The sequence below is a fragment of the Anser brachyrhynchus genome, assembly GCF_964034855.1.
Source record: "Anser brachyrhynchus genome assembly, chromosome: 3".
NCBI classification, from domain to species: Eukaryota; Metazoa; Chordata; class Aves; order Anseriformes; family Anatidae; genus Anser; species Anser brachyrhynchus.
Window position 1 is genome coordinate 46,894,302 of NC_137696.1, and position 23,434 is coordinate 46,917,735.

The 23,434-nt window shown below is 38.6% G+C and overlaps 1 protein-coding gene across 8 annotated transcripts in view; it reads left to right on the forward strand.

The window, feature by feature from the left end:
* The window catches only part of PCNX2 (pecanex 2), a 162,259-nt gene that overhangs the window by 80,965 nt on the left and 57,860 nt on the right, over positions 1-23,434 (forward strand). For all 8 annotated transcript variants that reach the window (XR_013949233.1, XM_080587013.1, XM_080587010.1 and 5 more), the window contains 2 exons: positions 5,035-5,212; positions 18,726-18,834. Coding sequence is in view for 7 of the 8 variants with exons in the window: in XM_080587013.1 (XP_080443139.1) it covers positions 5,035-5,212; positions 18,726-18,834 (287 nt within the window). In the remaining variant the exon portion in view is untranslated. The remainder of the gene's footprint in view (positions 1-5,034; positions 5,213-18,725; positions 18,835-23,434) is intronic.

Sequence of the window (23,434 nt, forward strand, 5' to 3'; positions counted from 1 at the left end):
ATAGGGATATGCTTTTTTTTTTTCTTTTCCCAAGTCTTGTCTCTGATATTAAGCAGAAGTGATCCATGGACTCACAGTATGATTCTTGCAGAGACAGCCTTTTATGGTAAATATTTTGGTTGGTGACTTACCTACTGCAGATATTCAGCAGGCTTAGTGACTGCAGTATCCCCAGTGAGCAGAATTTCTGCAGTCTTTTTATCAGAATGACAGTGATGCAGATGATAAAAACAAAGAAACAGCTTGTGTTCAGGAAGGAAGGTTCCAGCACCAGGAAAAACTGCTGGAGAGAAGTTCCTCAGTATTAATAATAATTTAGATTTTTGACTTTAAAAATTAGATTTAAAAATTAATGTAAAAATGCATTTTTTGCTTATTCTTCTCTCTTAAAGGATAACACAGCTTTAAGGACTAATTTTTTTTTATGTAGATAGATTTTTATAAATACATTCTCTGCTAATAGGGGCTAAACCTAGTATAGGATGTTAGACAGATTTTTACATATATTCCTCCCAGACTGCTGCTTTTCCAGAGAGACTCTCAGTAGTCACTCAGATGGGCTGTGTAGTTCCCTATTGACCTTCTTCTCCTGGGCACTTGGGAGATTCTAAGGTTGATGTGCTTCAGGGGTTTAGGTGTGTTATTCAGGGTAGGTCTGCATTGATGACCATCACTGTGTTTGGTTCTGCAGGGCTGGGAAAACTAAAACGTAATCAAAATGCTATTTTTCAATAGTTAGCAGACGTGAGTGAATACATGCACAGAGCAAATATGTGGAGTTTAAAGGGCGCTATTTCTGCATAGTCATTCTTCAAAGCTAGAATTACACTTTAAAGTATCACCTCCCTGAAGCCTTCAGAGGTAGTGAGTCTGTCCAAAAATCTCGAGATTAAAGAAAGCAATTACATTTGTCTGCCTCTGATTGTTTAGCCTGTAGGGGAATAACATGACAATCCCTTGCTTCCCCATCCTCCATGTGTATGTGTGATCACCTTGGATTTAAATTTACCTTTTAGCATGCCAATAAAAATAAAATTCCTGACTGCGGTTTCAAAGAAGTTCCACTCAGATATGCCCAGACTTCATCAAGGAGATGCTGTGACTTAGGGAGCTAAACCCTGTGCTGACAGTAGTAGAGCTATAGAGCTGTAGCTCCTTTCAGACAGTAAAGCCCATGGGTGAATGCTGGTGTGTCAAGACTGCTGCTGACCTTGGTGGTACAAATTAGTTTGGGCTACGTTTACCCATGTGACAGCTGCATTAGTGGACTGCAAGGAAGATGAACTCTCGTTTTTTTAGTCCATAAGGTACAGAACTTGGCTTTCCTGCCCCTTGTTGGCTTTCTCCTGATCTGCTGCCTCTGGTAATAGGAACAAAGAGGAAGGAGGGATGGAAGTTGACACATAGTCTTCTGTCTGCTTTCTGTCTTCACTGATCTTCATGTCTTTCCTCCTTTTTCTCATAACTGAGGCTGCAGCACTCCCAGTATCCCCTTCTTCTCTAGCACTCTTTAATATTCTTCCTCCAAGACTAGCTTGTAAATGCCACACACAAGACCTTTGTCCTCAGATGCTACCTCTTTCTCCTCAACTCTTTAAGCATTTGAAGGGGCCCTAGATTCTCCTTTGGTCCTTCATATGCCATGTTACTAACACAGAAAATATAACCCTCAGTATATAAATAGCTATTTTCTTTTGTTGGAACACTTCTTAGTTATTTACCACCCAAGGATCAGACCGTATCATGCTGCAGAGAAGGGAAGGCACACTCCTTTTCTGTGTCTGAAATTATCCAATGTGATAAGTTTTGTATGATTTGATTTGGAGTTTTTCTCAATTCAAATCTATTTCTTGAAGTAAGTTTCTTCTTGGTTTATGATTAAAAGGACTGAATTGGTTTGCTTCTTGGAGAGGCAGCACAGCTGCTTCCACAGCCAGGAGTTTACTACAACTTTGGAGACCCTGATGTGCTGGTTATTAGTGGGATTCATGCTGACAAGCTGAAATGCCTTCTCATGTTACCTGCCACAGAGAGTTCAGAAATAAGCCCTTATTTTTGATTCTCTCTCTCTTGCTTTCTCTCTACTGGGAGTTAAGGCACCGGGAAAAGCATCTTGTGCGACAATATCTTTAAAGAAGGAGGATAATGAGCAACTTATTACCTGTTATCCCTTGAGAGCATTATTTTATAAATGTCCTTTCTGTGAAGTTTTCCCAATGTTAACAGATTTGGTAAGGAAAAAGTCGTCTTCTTGCTCTATCACCTCTAAAATTTCCATGTGAAAATTCTTCCATGTTGTAAGAATTTTATTCTTTCTGCAAAATACAAGATCCAAATGGTTTGCACGTGACACATCGGGATGGATTCTAATGACTTCAGAATCTATCTGATTTAGGCACTAGGTTAGCCCTTCAGGAATTTGGGGAAAATTGAAAACAACAGCTTTGACAAGGTGAGAAATAAGGTCAGCTTGGTATTTCATTCAAACAGTGATGTCCTGGTGATTCCTTAGAATGACCTGCACTCAAAGAAACTTGTATCTTCATTAATGAAGATACACAATAATGAATAAATGTCACATGAGATCAACCTGGAAATGCACAGGCTGAGAGCCTGCCTAGAATAATGAAAACCTGTTTGGAGCTTTCTGACCTGTCAAGTGTCAGTCATGGCAGCAGGTATTCTCCTGGTTCGCAGCAGGATGGAGGAGAACCTCCTGTGCATTTTGCAAACACATGGCCTACTTTATGGAGTCACTCAGTATTCATTAAAATCCCCATCTATTTTTACCAGCATCAAAACACAACACATCTCCCCAAAAGAGTTTGTTTAATTTACATAGGAGAAGTCATCTGGCTCCCAGTTCACAGGGAGTTACTTGTACGTGTCTATTAAGTTTGGGTTGTCTTTTCAGGAATAGATCCAATACAGCTCTTAGGCATCAACATGCAAAACTGCAATCCAAATGTACTTGTTCAAGTGCCAGAAAGCCCTGGGGATGCCTAATATCACTAAATACTCCTGAACTTGACTTGATGGTTCACTAGGAGGCTGAAGATGTACTTCTGAACATGCCCAGAGCCTTCTGAATACATCACTTTTACCTTACCCTGACTAGGAACCAAACACCCAAAGGTTTTGAGCTGAGAGGTGTTGCCCAACGTGTGATCAGGATTGGGTTCACAAAATACTGCTTCTATTTCTTTCCTTTTAAAGACCTTGGTGGTGCAGTAAGTGTTGCCTACTTCATTTAACAGAAGTCCAACTGTTGAGCTCCTACCAGGAAAGTGGAGGCTATGGAAGATTTGCTCTTGATTCCTCCTGCTTTGGTGGGAAGGAAATTCTTGTAATGGAATTGGAACCCATGATTCCTCACCTACTTTAAACCCTATTCCTGTGTCTTTTAGTGGTTGCTAGATAAAAATACAGGACCATGCCAGTGTTAACTGTGTGGAGCCCAGTACTGTGTCACATCTCAGGGGAATGCCTTCCAACAAAGATGTGGAATCTTACTTTGCATTTCTGGTGACAAAAAACCTTTAACTCTTCTTAGCAGAAGAGTTAAACAGATTCAGCAGGAGTTGAGGGTACTTTTGGAGGGTGGAATGTGGGTCTCAATTCCTCCAGGGCTGGAAAGTGGCTGGATTTGGGTTCTTTCCTTCCCATGCAAGTATTCTAGACAATAGGGTGCTGCAGGGAAGTTTGGTGTCACAACCACTCTTTTGAAAGAATACAGCCGTGGTCGGTTACCTTCAAGAACGAGCAAAAGCACTTAACTGTGCAGACGGGAACGCAAGGAGACAAAGGATCCACACCTGCAGTCTTAGGTCAGCGTGGGTTAAGATGGGGCAGTGTTTTCAAACCCATCACCATCCTGAGGATTTCCTCTAGGCTGGCTTTAGACACGTGCTTGTTGCCTGATTCTCCCCTCACACTGAAGGAGGAGCAAAAGTACATTGCCTTTGGTTTTGATTCTACCCAGGTGATCTAAAACTAATGTCTGAGACCTTTCTAGTGTCTAACCCCCTAAGTGGGCTGTAATTATCAAGAGATCAAAATTGCTAAGATCATCTTTCTAATTCTGTGAAGTATCTTAAAAACAAAACTAAAAAATGTTAACAACCTCAAGTCTCAGAGTTCCAGTCCAGAGTTCCAGTCCAGAGTTCCAGTCTCAGAGTTCCAGTCCAGAGACTGGAGTGGTTTTCTAAATTTAAGGTGTGCTAACACATTACCTCCATCTTTTCTTCTCATTTAATTCTACTACTTTTTTTTATTGTGTAGTTTTCTGGATAGTTAAAAAGGAACATTATCGTCTTGGAGACGCAGTAGCAAGCACTTTAATTTTTGGAGAGCTTAGTTTTCTGTACGGTCACCTAGTACTTAGCGTTCTCAGCTTAAGTTTGCTCTCTAATAAAGGAGAGTGAAATGCAGATTGCATGAATTTTACAACATATAGGTACAACGCACAATTTCTTTTTCAGCTGATGAAGGAATTACTATCTAGACTAGATGACCTGTTCAGCAACAATATTAAGGATTTCAAGCATTTCATTATCCATGGGTGTTTCTATCCAGAATTTAGGCATAGTGTGTAATAGGATAATATTTATATACTGTGATCAAGTTAAATTTCTAGTAATAAAAATTGGAATGGGTTCAAGATGTTTTCTTAAATTACAGCAATAGATTAATGGAAGCATGAAGATAATTCTGAAACAAATTTTCTTTTAAGAGCTATATGTAATATAGCCTTTTTAGGTTCTTGGATTTTAGTAGCCAATACTGTTCTTTTGGTACATAATTATTTCTTTATCACAGATTACAAGTGCGTGATAATAAAATACAAAGTTGCAGATGGGTAATGTGATTATTAAGAGAACATAGGATTAACATCAGAAATCAATAAGATGTGTAGATTTAGATATACAAAGCAATCTAAAACATCTGGTGCAGCTATTTGTATTTAAGAGCTTCATAATTCAATGTTTTTATTACTTTGACTTGATTAGGTTTTTCTTTCTGTATTTCTTACAGCTGTGATATTATCCTGATAACAGTTGCTGGGATGAAACTCCTCCGTTCCTCATTTTGTAATCCTATTAATCAGTTTGTTACTTTGAGCTTTACCGTGATCTTCTTCCGATTTGACTATAGAGACATTTCAGAAAATTTCTTGCTGGATTTCTTCATGATGTCCATTGTGTTTCATAAGGCAAGTTTTATAACTACTGTCATTTCTTTGGAAAAATGTATTTCATAGCTTTGATTTATCTTCTCAGTGTCACTGTGCTGATCAATACGTGGTGGGATTTGTTAGAAATGATGCAGACTTGCATAGGCACAGATGATTGGTGTTATAGAGGAAAAAAATCTGTAAGCTAAAACCAAGGTTTCAGTTAAATGTCTTCTGGTTTTGTGCAATGTTTTGCATTTACTTTTTGTGCACAAGTTGTTACAGAAGTTCATAACTATCATTTTCAAGAGCAGAATCCTCAGTGAGATGGAAAGAGCCTCTTGGGTCATTAGTGCAGGGCTGCCCTCCAGATCAATCGCCTGGGTGTTTTTTATCTACGTTTCCTTTGAATGCCTCTTGTGTTCAACTCAACAACTTCCTTTGGGAAATTATTCCACTATCTAATCATTCTCAGGATAATAAATGTTTTCCTAATGTCAGACTTAACATTTTTCTTTTCCTAGTTTCTATTCATTATCTTTGTAATGCTGCCCGTAACCTTAACCTCAAAGCTCCTTCCTCTTTCTCATTGTTAACCCTTGGCTGCTATGGAGTGTATTCTAGTTGCATTAACTTCCAAAACAAGCAAACCAACAAAAACAAACCAAAACCAAAAAAAAAAAACACTTTCTGAATCATTTGGATCAGATCCTTCTTTGATCGACCATCTATGCTATTTCACTGGAAGAAGTAGATTTAACTGATACTTAGATAAAACATGAGAAAGTACTGAAGACTTGCCTGAAGCTTTTACCAATTCTTTCGCATTTTGCTTTTAAACTCGCTGGTCCCTGATTATCATAACATACAATACAGTTCGTCCAGAGGTAATTCTGGTGAGATGCTTTTTTTTCTTGTCTTTTGTTGTTGATTTTGTTTCGTGGGTTTCTTTCACTAAAATCTTCCTGCTGTAAATGTATGACCCAGCTAACATCACTTCTTTTCTGAGAGAAGAAAGACACGGTTCCATATTGACTGTAGTATGTTCTGTGGGAGATGCCTATCAATGCGTACATGTATTAAGCCCTTCTCTACAAGGAGCATCAGCTAACACTGCTGCTCCCACCCACACGAAGTTTCAGCCTTCCTGAGGAAAAGCCCAGTTTATTGGTGGTATGTTGGTGGTTCCCAGTCACTCAGGCGAAGTGCAAAGCAGAAGTTGAAAGCTTTCTTCTGGTTTATTTCTGTGCTGCTGTAAAGGAGGAGGGCAAGGGAGGACTAACAGCAAGGTTGTGAGGCATCATGGCCTTTTATTTTTTTTCTTGGGCCACTGTCCAGCAGTAGCTTCACCTTTATAAAGCCTCCAATCCTCAGTCCAGTACTGTTGCTCTGCTGCACCACCTCTGTGCTGGGGTGAGAAGGCAGGGAATAGGGGTGAAAGGAGGAAGAAAAGGAGCAAGAAGAGCTTTACAACCATCTTTTAAGCCCTGCTTTAGAAAGAACCACTCCCTACCACATACTATGTGATCCTAAAATAGGGTCAGAGTAACTTTTAAGCTTCTTACCTCTGAGGGAAGATGAGCAGAGAAAGTGATACAGAAGTTGGTTGTCTCATGGCAGTTTTTCAATTACTTGTTGCACTACTGTGTTCCCTATTGAAAAGGCGTGTGTGTATTTTTATCGCCAAAGAAGATTGTCGATCATGTGCTTCAATAGAAACACTATGTCCAGTTAACAACTTATTTAGCCCTAAACATAATTCTCCAAAAACCTCTTTATGGGATCAAAAAATGAGCACCAGGCTTGGAAGTTGCAGGACTCATGATTTTTTTTGAAAATGTTGATCTTGTGAGTGTATCACAAAATACTGGTGCCGGCTATTGTGTTGTGGTTTTTTTTTTTTTGGAAGAGAGACGTAAAGGCTTTTCAGTGTTCATTGGGTGGGGTTTTTTTGGAGTTGCTTTATTAGTCTGGATCTACTGTTCACTGTACAAAGACAAGTGATAGCAATAAGAATGAGATAAAGAAGGATGTATACCAAATTAAGTAGAGATGTGTGCTAGAATAACTACTACTTTCTAGTACAGGCTTTCAACCTAGTAGAGATGTGTTTTTAAAATGCAGTTTTAGCATTGATCTGTCATCTTCATATCTCATTAAATCTGAAATTTTTCAGGTCATTAGTTTATCAAATGGACTTGTCCTTGTTCCATTTTAAAAAAATGAAATTAAATGGTTGAATTATTTATATTACAAAAGCACATGCACTGTTTCACAGTGATCATTAAAGCCAATCTGAAAAATAGCATAGCAGATGATAGCAATTAAAGTCCTATTAATAAAGAACATATTTTCTTTACTGTAATTAAGGTCTGAGCCTTTATTAGCTCAATATTGTGGAACTTTTTTAAAGGATATGCTCACTTGAGGATAAAGATGATACGTGTATTCCATACTACAGGCACTAAGCAAACTGCATCCACTTCTGTACCTAAAAGCATTATGGGTCTTCACAAATTCTGTCCATCTGTAGTTCAGTCACTTTTATGTTTGCAGCTATTTTTAAAAAAGATAAAGACAAGAACCAGAATAGTTTCTGTTGTCTTCGCCTTTTGCTATGCAGAAGTTATCACACAATCATGGCTGTTATCTGCTTGCTTTTTGAAAGTGTCAGCTTTCTACCATCAGAATTATGGAACCCTACAAGTACTATACTTTAGTCATAGTGATGGCAATTTTTCAGCATGGTTACCCCGCAAAAAATTATTTGTATGCTGTCAGAGCAATGCGGCAGTAAGCATTTACTTTCTTCTGCCAGCCACTGGAGAAAGTGTCTAAATTCAACAGACATTCACAAACAACTGTGCTAGTGCTAGTGAATCTTGAAGCAGATTGTGTTGAATAAAACTCTGCTAATAATGTTGGCTGGGATATTTCCGAATATCTGATTGTGCTTCTCTCATTTTCCCCATTGTGCAGTTGATTTAATGTACTTTAGTAAAATCAGATGCTCCGAATGAGCATATTGCTTCTCTGAAGAAGTTGAGGCGTGGAAGTCCGAATCACTGCACAGAGATTATCTGTTTGCAAATATCCAAATCACCCACACTGGGGTGACAGAGAGAACAAGGGAGTCTATTCAGTTCTGTTCCTGGGGCTTTTTTAACCAACGTAAATTTTTGGTCTGTTTTAACATATGATTATTAATACCACATGATTAATTCACTTTTTTTGAAACAGCTGTTCACGTTCTGACCAGTTTTCAGAATGTGAAAAATTAATGCTAGAAGTTCATTAGCCATATGTTGAGTATGATATTTTGTCTTTCAAATTACTGTAGGAAGGGAACAGGGTAAACATTTAGAAAAGACTTTATTTTTAATAATGATTACAGCTTTCAAACCAAGTGGAACAAGACTTCTCAATCTTTCTTATTCCAGGACATTCCATGTAGCCACCCACGGTTTGTCTTGTTGGCTACAGCCTGGGATTCTGCTGTCTGAAACTCCCATTGTGTATAGTCTTTAAATCAGAGCTGAATGGCCTTTTAAAAATATGGTTGGTCATTCAAAAACTGTGGGTGTAATGCTCTGAAGTATACTCTACAGGAAGTTGAACTGGATAATCAAGACAGCCTTCGTGGTCTATATGATTCCATGTAAACTTCTGATATAAGCCAGTTGTTCTCTTGGACTTTTGAGGAAATGCTATAGTATTATAGTGTATTATAGTATAGCAGTGCGAAGGTTAATAAGATGTTCATACTAGGTCAAATAGGAAAACCACATGTAATTGTGAATATATTCTTCACATATTACACACATAATTACAAACGTAATTGTGAATATATTCTTCACAGGCACACTGAAGATGGGATCTATACCGGGGCTTAGGAGATTTCTTTGTAGACACCTAACAGTAAGAATTTTTTTCTGTAATAGGATGGAAACTGTGGGAATATTAACCAGTTTGGGGACAGGGAAAGAATACACGGTTGTGCAATGGTGATAAGATGGACCTTTCTTATAATGGTGAAAAGGTGGATCTCTGATTTCTACTGAGGAAAAATTCTAACATCCATAACACACACATGAGAGGGAGAGCATATGAAGTGTGATATAACTCACCAAGTCCATCTTTCTCAATGCAATTTTTTTTCAAAGAGAAAAGGAATGTGCCCAGCACTGTCGCACTGTCCTCCTTGGCAGCTGTGTGAGCTGCTTTTAAAGGATGTCTGGAATAACAGCTGTTGAAGTCAAGAATGAAGAGGTATTGTTAAGTGTGATTTAGAAATCAATGCAAATAATTTTAGAACAGCCAGGATATTGGTTTGGAACTGGCTAAGTGTTAACAAAAATGCCTAGGGCAAGGCTTGTCCCCAGCTCTCTTCTATGTTCTAAAGATACAGCTTTGCATTTCATCCAGTGCCATGTGCATCTCTTGTTGGTGGAGAAGTGTGATACTGTCTTCCTGAACTACTTTTGGAGCCTCAGATGGTGCCAATGTTGATCTGAGGAAGCAAAGAGATCAATGGCTGGGGAAGGAAGAAGAGACATCCACTTCTTTCTTTGTGATGTTTGTATCTGGCAGTGTATAACTAAGGCCAACTCTACCTCAGTTGTAATATCCAGCAGGCAGTGTTCAAAGTTGTTTCTCTGCAATTAAAAAACACAGCACCCGGTTTACTTTTCTGCAGTTGCAGACTTCCTAGGCAATGCTGACCATAGCAACACATCCCTCATGCCTGTGGATGGACGCCTACAAGAAGTCACAAAATGGTCCACTGAAAGAGTCACCATGTCTTAAAACAAGGTGGTACCCAAGGGTCAGTCCATGCTGCTTCCCAGAAAATTAAGATTCACAAGCTTAGGGTAAACTGGACACCAGCAAGCTCTCAGATGGACTTAGCTGGGTTCTTAAATAAGCTTAGGAATGTTGAGGTATTGCTACCAAAGTAGACCTCAGTGGTCTGGCTGTATGGATGAATCCTTTTCAAGGAAACATGCATAGGTATGCAGTTTGAATTTTGAGCATGTAGCATTAACTAACTTACCTGAATGGGGCTGCTGGGAAATCAGCCTGTTTCCATTTTTCCTCCAGCTATATCTTTCTTAGAGCCATAGAAAAGATCCACATGCATGTAAATGAGGAAAAGTGGTCCTTCTCCAGTAACACAGATTGAGAACTTTAAATTCTTGCCATTTTTTAATACAGAGGGAGAGGATCTCTATCAGCAGACAAAGAGTATTATAATTTCTCTTGACTGGAGTGCCTCTTCCCTGCATTCCCTCTCTTATATGATCTAGTTGGTTAAAGAAACTGCCCACATATTTCATGCTGCACTACACAGATACCTTTTTGGCTTGATAAAATCATCTTATCTAGTATTTCATACCAGATTGCCAGTACAAATGCGTGGAGCAGGTTTACAATCTACTTCAAAAATGTTTGAGTTTCTTATACCTGTGCTACAGCCATTCACGTAGGCCAGCACTAGGTCTGCAGCACCCATCTAGGCCTGGAGCAAGCTGATCATCTTGCCTCTTTCTTCTGTACTGTAATTGGATTTTATGTGCCTGACAGTGGGTTTCAGCATGCAACTTCTTGGCTATTCAAGTTGAACTTCATGATACAGGACTTCAAGGATGGAAATAGCTACTGCAAGAATAGCACTTATGCCGAGATTGTAAGTGCTGTTCTGATCCCCTCAGTCTGTAAGCATCTAAGGTGGCATTGCCCTTGCAATCAGTGTTGGTTGCTTCTGGCAATCTCTATGGGTGTTTTTGTTGTTGTTGTTAGTTTTTGTCTGTCTGCTCACAACTGGGAGCAAACAGCAGCATGTTGGAGGTTCCTGTATGCCGAGCTGTTATAAGAGTTGGTTCTTTTACCTGTGACTTTCATATGTAGAGCACAACTGAGATGACATACCTGTTGAATTCTGCACTTCGGAATATCAGTTTTTGACAAATCCTCTCAGCTTCCTTTAAACCCCAGAGGAGCCACCCCTAGCTTACACACTCATCTACTACACCCATCCTGAAGGGAATGATAAGACCCACTGTCATTAACCCTCTAATGTATAGGAACACAACTTCATATCTCTTTCAGTGCCTTGTATGTTACTGGCAGGCAGTCTAATGGCCTCTTAATTTGTGTGTGTGGATGAACTAATTAGCAATACTAAAATATGAAATCACCTTATATTTTCTGATAGTCAAATCCACTGAGGGCTCTGAATTTGTCTTCATGCATAAGGCAAAATAATCAAAGAACCAGAGCTTGTTAAATTTGCCTTCATTAACACTGAATTCATTTGCCTAAATACTCTTACCCCTGCTGAGCTCACTTAAGAATACAATTTCCCTGTCTGATATTTCTTCTTCCTTCCCAGAATACATTTTCCAGCTAATAAGGAATCCTTTTTTTTTCCACTTTGCATTTTATACAAACTTTTCTCTTTCTGTATGCTTCTTTTTGCCATAGTATCCAATGTCACATATTTATGAAAGATTATCTTGATGTCAAAGTAACTCTAGCTAAGACACCAGCTTGTAGCAACCTGCCAGGCGTGTTGATCAGGCTTAACTCTGTAAGAGTTCAACATCTACAGCACAGTCCCTTGGACAGGGAAGAAATTATGCATGTCATCTTATTTTCATTCATTTTATGAGAAAGCACTGCCAAGTGCATTGACCTTCTTAGCGCTTTGTTAAGGTAATTAACCGATCGGATCTTTTTATTGCCTTTGCGGCAATAAAACTCTTGGTTTGTCTGAGTGTTCCAGTGGATTTAGGTGCTACTTGTAAGTCAAAAGCCTCACTCTTTTTCCTGTCTCCTTCTGATTTTTCATCCTATTCTAAATCTGATGTTTCACTTCAAAGCTTCTGGCATTAAGTCTTTAATTCTTATTTTAATCCATTTCTTGCCATCCAGGCATACTGAAATCCAGTGTCTTAATCAGCTGCACCTTCTTTGCTCACAGCTGTTTCCTCAACTTTTGATATCTGGTATATAAACCCTGTTAAGACACTTTCTGCTGAGTAAAATACCCAAGGCTACATCTGATATTTGACAGGATAATCCCAGTGGTATTTTCTGTAGACTCCTTAACTCTCTTGAGCATTGTACAGTTCATGTTTCCTGTGAATATTGGAGAAGTGGTTTAATTGATTTTTCATTTGGTGTTCTGTCACTGACCTCTTTGTTAGCCTTCACTCCCCAATGCTATTCCCCAGTTTAATTTTCTCTCTATTTTTGGTGTGTTTTTTCTTTAGATTAGGACAAACAAACTTGGGTGCAGGAGGATGTACACCTGCTCCCTGGGTCTGTCTGGCTCACTACATATTGAGGACAACACTCATTTACATTCATGCTGTTAGAGCCTTGCGCTGTATATGTTGATGCAAGCACTGAGAGAAAAATCTTGAGTATCTGGTGCTTCTGCATACAACTCTGTGCATTTTTATGTCTACTTTATCTAAAGGAAATTTCTAGAAAGGTGCAGTCTTGGCAGGAGCCGTACCAGTGAAGGGAAGGCTTCGCTGAAAAAGCTGGATCGGTACAGCTCCCAGCTGATTTACTTCACTTGTCCAGCCCTCTGCAAATTAAGCTGATTATCTGTGATCTTGTCCTTTTTGCCCATCTTGGGGAAATATGGGAGATGGTTTCTTTTAGTACCACAGTCTCCTTCCCTGGGCTTTTGCTGTCAGCTGACAATGTTGGAAGAAGCAGCCTCTGCCATGAGCATATCCAGGGCTGTTATGTTTTATCATCTTCATATTGTCATAATCCTCATCATATTTATGCCTGGTGATTAACATTTAACCTAAAATTTAAGGCTTCAGAGACTTGTTACTCTACCTGTTTAAAACATAGCTGTTTTGTATACCATTGATGTTAGGTGCTGAACACTGTTTCAGAAATATAATCCTACAAGATTTGGTATCAGAGCCTTGGACCGATTATAATGTGATCCTCTACTATATGTTACATTAGACAACGATGTTGAAATTCCACAATATAAAGGCTTCAAATGTCTGTAAGCAGAAGCAAATAAAGACAGCCTGGAAAGAATTTGTTGTAGATTCAAACTTAGCTCTATTCAAATACACAATAAAATGTCATAATGACTTATGCACAAGCACTAAAAAGATTTAATATTTCTAGTAAATCTTGTTTTTTAGGATTTTGTAGGTGAAAAGTGTTTCAAATGGCATTAAATAAAAACTAGAAAGTCAATGATCTGCAAAGCAAACCCACAAACTAGAATAAAATTATTTCACCCAAGTTTAATTTCATATCCATAAACATGTACATACTTGCAATGTTTCTATCTTAATATATCTTAAATTTTATTGACATAAATATGCATATAAATGCAAATAAAGAAAAATAAATGTACCAGTAGATATCAGAATTTACTCCCAAGATTACTCCAGCTACCAATTGACTGGAATTAGCTTAACGTGAAAAATTAAATGCCTGTGTCATAGTTCCCCCCCGACCCCCAGTATCTGAAGATCTTAGTTCAAGGCTCAAGTTCTCAGGATCTAAACAGGATTATAAAGAAATAACTTTTCAAAGCGGTGAATAATGGGTTTCTACATTTATGGTTTTTTTAATCTCTCATTTTTGTGTTGCACACAGAGCATGTAGCCATATGTGTATGACAGTTATTTTTGTTTAAAACCAATGTGTGCATATACTTCTTTAAAACAGAGTAAAATTCAAGCTTAGCAAGAAAATTTTAATGTTTATGCATTATTTAGTCCCAGTATTGCCAAGGAGTCTGCCCACACAGAGTCCTAACAGATGCTAGACAGATAGACAGGCTGCCAAAGGCTGAAGGCATTGCATAGTCTCCATCTCACATTCAGTGTCTTTTAAATTCAGCTGTTAATCTCTGTCTAGATCATTGAGATATAACAAGCTGGGAAAAAGAGATGACATTTTAGTGGTGTTTCAGACTCCCAAAATCTTTTTTAATATTAATTTCAATTCACATTCCTAATTTGTAGTAGTATTTAATTTTGGTTAAGTAAGAATAACCAGATGTAAAAGAAATCCTTAAAAAAAGTAAGTCTTTGCTTCTACTTTTTGTATAGACACATAGAAAACTAGTTTATGCACCAGCAGTCTGTAGGGGCATCAGAACCCACAGAAGACTTAAGGATGATTAAGATGATAAAATGTGTTGTGTCCATATAAAATAAATATAAAAGAAAGATGCATATTCTGCATTTTCACTTGACAGTAGTGGGAAAGTAGTAGTTTAAATTCACTGAGTATATTGATAAGTTAAACTCTTTATCGAAGACTTAAAAACTGTTTACGGTGCAAAACTGTCATATGAGTAAAGGTATCTAGGAACATTAGAACTTTGTACCCTAAAAATATGTATCATATTTCTGCTTAATGAACTGTAGAAAATATTGAAGTTCTAAGAAAGTGTAATATAAATATTCACTGATAAATCATGCTAAACTGGGATGTTGAAGTCTCAAATAAAAATTAGTCTTTTATATGTGTTTAAGGAAGTTATGAAGATGGGAAAAACTTGGCACAGATTTTTTTAAACCCTTTCCCTTCAAATGGGAAGCTTCCCCCTTTTGTAACCAGCACTGTTTGAAAATATACTTCACATCTATCAAGAGCAAGTTATTACCCTCACTCAGAACAAAACTTTACTGAGCATAAATTTAATGTTTCACAGAATCACAGAATGGTTGAGGCTAGAAGGTACTTCTGAAGTTTGTCTTGTCCAACCCACCTGCTTAAAAGCAGGTTCAGCTATAGTAGATTGCTCAGAGCTGTGTCCAGCTGAGCTGAGTTTTGAATATTTCCAAGGATGGAGATCCCACAACCTCTCTTGGCAACCTGTTTTAATGCGTGGCCACCCTCACCATGGAAAGTCTTCACATGTTCAGTTTCCTCCATCTCAGTTTGTGCCTGCTGTCTCTGGGCCCTGTCACAGGCATCACTCACCTTCTTTAGTCCCCTGCATCATACATTTATACACACTGGTAAGATCCTTCACAAGGATCCTTATTTTCTTGAGGCTAACCAATCCCAGCTCTCTTAGCCTGTTCTCATATGTCATATCCTTCAGTCCTTTAATCATCTTCAGGGCCCTTCGCTGGACACGACCCAGTAGCTCCACGTCTTTCTTGTACTGGAGAGCCCAGAAGTGGACACAGCACTCCAGGTGTGTTCACCAGTGTTGAATAGAGGGTGAAAGGGTTGCCTTCCTCAACCTGTGACACCACTCATCCCTGGGTTGTTAACTGCAAAGGGGTTCCTGAAGTTGTACTAGTAAAGACCAAAGCAAAGAAGACATTTAGTACCTTGTCCTTCACCAGGTCCCCTCCCCATTCAGCAGTGGGTCCATGCTTTCCCTAGTCTTCCTTTTACTGCTGATAGACATGTAGAAATCCTTCCTGTTGCCCTTCACCATCCTCACTCGATTCAACTCCAGATGGGTTTGGCTTTCCTAACCCATTCTAATTCTAATTGGTTCTGACAATTTAAAAGGTGTTGAAGGCTTTCCTCTTATACTAGTGTCTTATGATTACTGAAGACCGAAATGCAGTTAGTCATTCTCTTATTTCAACTACAACTGTTTCTGAGGATCAGCTTCCTTGTGTTTACGTAGGCAAACTTTAGCAGCTTCAGTTTTTCTGTGAGTAAAGCAATAGCACTTTGTCGATCCTTGGAGTTCCTATATCAGATAGAGAGGAGAATATGTAGTAAATTGGCTAAAACTGATAAGGAGCAATATTTTTTCGTATGTTTCTAGGAAAAAAAAAAAAAAAGAGAGAAAGTAAACCCAAATCCCGCCTTCCTAAATCTCTGTGTTGTAGTCTCTAGATGACATTACCTTTAGTAAGTATATTTAGATATGTAAAATGGTAATGGCAAGTTTCCTTTAAGGTGTTTTGCAGAGCATGCCCTGGCAACAGTAATTTAAGAAGTTCTAGAGGCACTTGACAGCTCTTAATGAAAGCAATAGCTTGAAAATCACACATTTCCAGGCCCTTAGGTGCAGTGTCGCAAGGCTCTCAAAAACCAAGAGAGGTTCACTTGAGTGTTCTTGCGAATGAAAACAAGCTCCGTTGCATCTTTTGTAGGAACAGTAGCTCAGAGGCAACTGCTGAAAGAAACAACAGTAAGTTCAAGCAGTGGTGAACGTAGAAATAGTAGGGTTTGCTGCAAGCAGTGGGCAGTTTAGGCTCCATGGCCTATTTTGCAAGAATTTGTAAATATTAAAGAATGATGAAAATGATGTAACGGAACAAGAAGCCAGGAGGGTCTCCTCCTGGATTTGGTTTCCTAGCAAATGCAAAACCTGCATTTTATTTGAGGTTTGAAAACCTTTTGATGAACCCTGAGCTTTGAGCACAGCTGGGGTGATTTATGACTGTGATTTCAATCTGTAGCGGGCAGAACTGTACTGGGTTATGCTGCAGTTCTGAATTTTTGAGGTTTCACTTGAGTCATTAGCTTTTTCAGCCCTTCACTTAAATTGTTAGTGGATATAATTTTTCTCCCAGCTGTTCATTCAGACATTTCAGATAAATAAAAATGAAGCAATGCAAAGCAACCCCCCAACCTCCTAAACAGGGTTCAAATAAATAGAAGTCAGTTCTAGTTTCAGTTGAGTTTTACTTGCCCACTTTTATCTGATGTAGTTTTCGAGTCCTGTAGTATTTTTGAGAGAAAACAAAGTTGACAAGATTTGAATTTCTCATGGTTAAACTAAGCAAGGGTAACCAGGCTGTGCCTTGAAGAGATCATGTAGCTTGTTTTTATGAGCTTTGGTGGTTTTAAATAATATGCCTGTGCAAAATTAACAGAAGCTGTATTTTGCATATTTCACCTACTTTGAGTCGTGCCAAAGCACAGAATACACGAGAAGCACTGCTTCCACTGCAATTGGAAGGTTTATCAGTTAAAACCGGAGTGTGCTCTGCCTGTGCGATCGTTTGGTGACACAGAGACCAAAACATTTGAATGTTGTTAGTCATTCTGTGCCACCCTCCCAGTTCATTTGCAACTATTTACAAAAGAATTGGTAGGAAAGCTCAGGGAAACATCTTGTAAGTGCATTACTGATGTGGATACAGATGGTCAAGCGTTATATTGGGGGTGGAAACATAGAGGCACGTGAAATGAGTTAACCAGTGAAGGTGCATCCTCGCTGGCTGTCAACACAGTAGTGAATAAATTGTGCTTATGACCATGTTGTGCTGCTGAGGCAGCTGTCATGGAGAAGCTTGTGTCCCTGCTAGTCAACTCTCCCAGCTTGTATGCAGGTGGAGGTATGGAGCTGCCAGCTGGGTGTGGGCCATGGAGGAGTTTCATTCCAAACCATGCCTGGGAATTGCTTGAAGAGTGCTGGCTGAGCTGGACCAAAACCTTGCTAGGGACCTTTCTACCAGTTTAAGAACATACACAATACCCATGTCTGGGTGCGTTGCCTGGAAGTGTTTAATATACCAGTATTGACATAGCTTTAGTGTCTTTTGGGATACTGGCACTGTCTTATTTTTCATTAACTCGGTTAAAAGATTTATTACGGGAAATTCAATGTGTATGTGCTATGTGAGCATGAAATATTGCGTGTACTCCTGGTTCATTCTCAACTTGTGTGTGTGTTGAGCACTAATGACTATTGATGGCCAAATCTTTCCCAACAGTGTGTCAGGAACCCGCACTGCAATATGAATCTGATAGCCCAATGCAGGCAAGACAAAAGATCTGTTCTGGCCTGATGCCAAGAGAGCTGGCAGAAAAGAAAAATGTGTTCCAGGAAATAAGTACATATCATTCTTGAATCAGAAGCTGCTAGTTGCAGCACCAAGTATATTTTACAGGAAGCAAAAGCAAATTCAATGTTTTCCAATTTGTCCAGTGCCACAATAAAAAATCACGTTAGTGCAGCATGTTTATGGTAGGATGGTTTGATCCTGAAAATGCAGCTACAATTCAGGGTTAATGCCAAGCATATGCTCAGATAGTGATAGCATCTCCTACTGATTCAACAAATAAGATTCTTGTGTTTGTGAGAAATGTGCTTAGTTTCCATGTGCAGAGCCACATGCATCACACTTAGAGCTTCCTTTTTTTCTATATCCACTTTCTCCTGGGGTCTCTTCTGTAATACTCAGGTCTCTTCCTGGCAATGTGATATATGCAGCAAAAATCAGAACCTGTAGTCCTGCTTCACAGTAGCAGGAAACGTGTTTTCCCAATGAAAACAGACATGTTTTTGCAGAAAGGTAATCTGGTACCTCAGTACGGTGATTAAGAATACACCTAATTGTAAGTGTGAATTTCAAATGAAGAATATATTTTTGTACCTTACTAAAGTAAAGCAGTAATGCCAATGAAAGATAATGCAATGTAAGCTATCTCACATTCATTCCAGTGCACGGTTTTAAAAGATGTGTTATTTTCAGATATTATTAGTTAAAACTTACCTCATTGCCTAAAATGTCACCATGTGGTTTTTGTTGTGTTTTGTTTGTTTGTTTGTTTGTTTTTTTTCTTCCAGCTGTGGGACCTACTGCAAAAGTTACAGTTCATCATGACGTACATCGCTCCCTGGCAGATTGCGTGGGGGTCATCGTTCCATGTCTTTGCTCAGCTCTTTGCAATACCTCATATCCTTTATAAATTTATTCTTCTTTATTCTCAAATTCCTCTTCATGTATATAATTTATTTACAGTGTTTGAACAAGGTGTGAAGTTTCCAGGTAACTTGTATTTTAAAGTGTGAAAATGCTTAAAACACCTCCTGGGGAATATAGCTTTCTCTATTTTTTGACTGTATGGGATTTGAAACTGGGAAACCAAGTTCTGACTCAGACTGCTTTATTTATACTTGCCTACTTCTCACCTAGTCACATACTTCCACAGTTCACAGCACTGACTTCTGATGTGTCTGGAAATAAATGGTATGGCTGGCATACTACGTTCAGCTTGGGTGGACTTTTATGTACACAGAAGCTAGTTTTGTAAAGTGTTGGTCATATTGCTGATTAAGCTCTGAAGTATTAAGTACTTCCTCAGTTGCTTCCAGTTAGTATCTCAAATACAAATTCATGTCAGTGAGCTAATTCCTGTTGCAACTGTCCTGATTTATTTACTTATTGCACTTCAGAAGACGGATTTTACTATTTCTGTGTATGTTTTTCACTGTGGGACTGAAAAGCATTCTCCTTTTTTACATTTCCACTGTGTTTTATAAGTATGTTCATCAATGCTAAAATACTTCAGAAACTGTTTCAATGCCCATTCCAGGGCTATGACGTTGTCATAGAGAAGATTTTCTGAACAAAAATGTGTCACTTTAAGGTCTAAATCAGTTAGAATCTTGATGTAATATGGGGAAAAGACAATTAAAAAAAAAAAAAACAACACTTTAACTGATCAAATTTAACTTTATTGGTATGTAAAGCATTTTCAGAGACTACCTTTTAATTTCTTCCTTCTCTTCCAACCAAAATTGTAGCAAAAGAGTTGGGTGGTTGTTGTGGTTTAACCCGGCTGGCAGCTAAACACCACACAGCCGTTCGCTCACCCTCCCCACTCCCTCTCTGGGATGGGGGAGAGAAACGGGAAAGTGAAGCCCGTGAGTTGAGATAAAGACAGTTTATTAAGACAGGAATATAATAATAACAATAATAATAATAGTGATAATGATAATAGTATTAATAATAATAATGTGTATGAAACAAGTGATGCACAATGCAATTGCTCACCACCCGCTGACCGATGCCCAGCCTATCCCCGAGCAGCCGGCCCCCCACCCCGGCCAGCCACCCCTATATATTGTTTAGCATGACGCCAGATGGTATGGAATACCCCTTTGGCCAGTTGGGGTCAGCTGTCCTGGGTCTGTCCCCTCCCAGCTCCTGCTGCACCCCTAGCCTGCTCGCTGGCAGGACAGAGCGAGAAGCCGAAAAGTCCTTGGCCTGGTGTAAACACTGCTCTGCAACAATTAAAACATCAGCATGTTATCAGCGCTCTTCTCATCCTAATCCAAAACATAGCACCCTACCAGCTACTAGGAGGAAAATTAACTCTGTCCTAACTGAAACCAGGACAGTGGTTTTAGTTCAGACCTACTGAAGAATTTTCTTAGTACTGCTTATTAAATATATACATTTAAGTCTTTGTCCCTTTCATCTCACAGAGAGTGTATTTTCCCCCTTGAGTGATTTTTTTTCCCTTTTGCTCTTTGCTGTGATATACTGAATTATATGCCGCATTGATTAACTATGTTTTTGTTTAGAGTTAGGAGATATAAATGGGAGTCTTGAACAGAGAGAAGTGAAGACAGAACAACTCCCAAAAGGAAAGCTTTAAATTGGCTATTTACAAGAGGAAAGCATTTTAAAAAGTTTTGATTCATCAGAGCACTTTGAGTGATTTGTAGCAAATTATTATGGAATTTCAGAACAAAAAAAATGGTTTTCATCTCCATTGTAGGTGTATGAATTGCAGGAATGTACATATAACGTTATTTAGCAAAACATCTAAGAACTAAGATTATATTTCAACGAGTTTCCCTTTGATCATATATTTTGTGCAGTGATAACTTTACTCTTGATAAAAGTACCAATTAAGCTTTGCAAAATGGAAAGCCGTTAACTAAGCAGGATTCAGTTTATGTACGCAGTTATTACTGAAGTGATCTAGACTAGCTTTCTATTATTTATATTTATAATCTCCTTTGTAAATGCAAATCTGTCTTTCAAGGCAATGTTGCAATTAAGATACTGGTTAAATGTAAAAGTTACCATTCCCACAACAACAATAACTCTGCCTTTCTGCACAGTATTTTTATTTGTTGTTACCATAACCCTGCAGATGGTACTAATGAATACGTATTGCAGTTTGCAGAGGCACTAAGCCTACCATTTCTTTGCAGAGTTAATTATTTGTGGCTCTTAATGGCCTAGATCACTTCTGCAAACAGGACATCAATTTTTAAATTTCGAAGTGCCTCGGTGAGCTTTTGCCATAGAGCTCAGTGATACGAGAAGTTCCTCTCACTTTAGTGCATTTAATTCAGGCATGCAGGATACAAAGGGCAACACACCTGGAGCTTTGCCTTGGGGGAGATTGTGGAGTCTCCGCCTTTAGAGACATTCAGGAATTCAGACAAACATCTGTCAGGAGACATACATGTTTGGCTGTGGCTGCTAGATGGTCTAGGTGACCCCTTAGAGTCCCTCCTAATCCTGCAGGTCTGTGAACCGAAACACCAGGAACAGGAATGGGCTTCTGGCTGGAGCAGATCTGCTGCTTCACTTCCCAATGTTTAAATGTGTAAGATGGGGTTATGTGCCTGTACCCCTTAAATTGTCAGCACACTGAGAAAGTCAGTCTGGTTTGTAGTTAAAGGAATACCTAATAAATGAACAGTGAGATTTGGAAAGAAAAAAAAAAAGTGCTTGTAGTTCAGATTATTCTGTTTATAAGAGTTTCTGCTTTGGCTGTTTCAGGGTTACAGCTCTAGCGTCAGGAAAGGAAGCCCTTTGAAACTTGGTTCTCCCACTCTCTAAGTGATCTTGTGCCTGGTAGTGACCAAATATCTTGGCCCATAGTAATTGCAATTAAAAATGTGGGTTTGAGGCATCAGAGGGTTTGGGCTGGGTTTACCCAATAGTTTTGTATTGAAAAAAGGGGGTGGAAGATGTTGAAAACATCAGCCTTTTCAGTTGCTTGTTTTGAAGCTAATTTGAATTCAAACAGATTGTTAAATAATAATTAATCTTCAAATGGAACGTTTTATTTCATGCTGCGCAGTTTTTAGTTAATTCTCAAAATTTTATTTTGGCCACCTTAAAAAAGAAAATCCATTATTCTCAAAGAAACAAGTTCTGCTTCTACACCATTTAACATAGCAAAGATGGCACACAGGAGAACCATCTTGGGATGTAGAACAAGGAAGTACCTGTACCTTTTTGGCAGTTATGTATATACATCTGTATGCCACTGTACACATCAGCTGTAGGTAAGTCAGCCTGGCGCTGTTAGTTGTTCCCGTGATATGCTTACATACATGAAACACTTTATTAAAACCACTCTTCACGAGTCTAATGGGAAATGGCTTCCAACTTGCATATAGTAGAGCATTATGCTTTCAGCAAAAGTAAAAATGTTGCTACTGCTTATGTCTTTAACACAGGCAGTTCACAGGGGAGTCCTAAATGTCTTAACTCATGATGGTGGCAGTTTTAAAATCAATAATGGCATTAGAACCCTCTTAAGAAAACTTGATTTACTGTCCTTATCTGTCCTCCTTACTCGCTTTTTGTCTCTTCAGCTTCAGTGCCTCTTTCCCTTATCTGACACTTGTAAATACTTGTTCATCTTTTACAGCCAATGGTGGTTATGACTACAACATAACATGACAGTTTAACTTTTGATGCACTTGCTTCCTGCTCTGTGCTCTCTGTTGCTTTTTGAACTTTAGACTCTGAGGGCAGCTCATTTTGCAAGTTTGCTAATGCACAAAGACACCATTCAGGACCACTCTCTTTTAATAAGTTTGAGGGATTCGAGAGAGATCTCTTGGCAAATATTTGTTTCTAGATTTTGCAAATTACTTTGAAAACATGGCTAGTGAGCTGTTTTATGGAAATATTGTGCTGCAAATGATGCTACACGTGTAAAGATGATTATTGTAAAGTCTCAGACTGTGGGACACATTATTAGAACAGAGTAAGCTAAAGGACTGTGGTTATTGGGTGATTTGACAGTAATTTTAGTCTGAGATGCAATTAATTGCAGTACTTTGATCATTGCTACTTTGTCCTTGGCATTTTTATTTAGTACTTTCTTCCCAAGATAAGCATAAGGAAGGACAACTGGTCTCTTATGCCAACTTGGAAACTATTTTCCCAAGATTTCATGGTACTGGTATGATTTAAAGAAGAGTTGATCCCTAACATGTAATTTGCCTACTTTTTTTGTGTGTATGTTTTTGTTTTTAAATCATGTTCCTTTTAACATGCATGTTTTTCTATATCCTTGTCTATCTTCTAAGATGCTTTCCAGCGGCCTGAAATATGAATTTACATTTAAAGTAAGCCATGGATTCTGGCACTCATGATGGTGTTTGGGTGATGTTTTCTATTCCTCTGCCCTCACCTTCTCATTTTGTAGATGTTTCAAAAAACATGAAATGCAGAACACTTTTACACTTTTTTAACCTTTCAGTCAGCATGGAATATTAAATTGTTGGTAAAA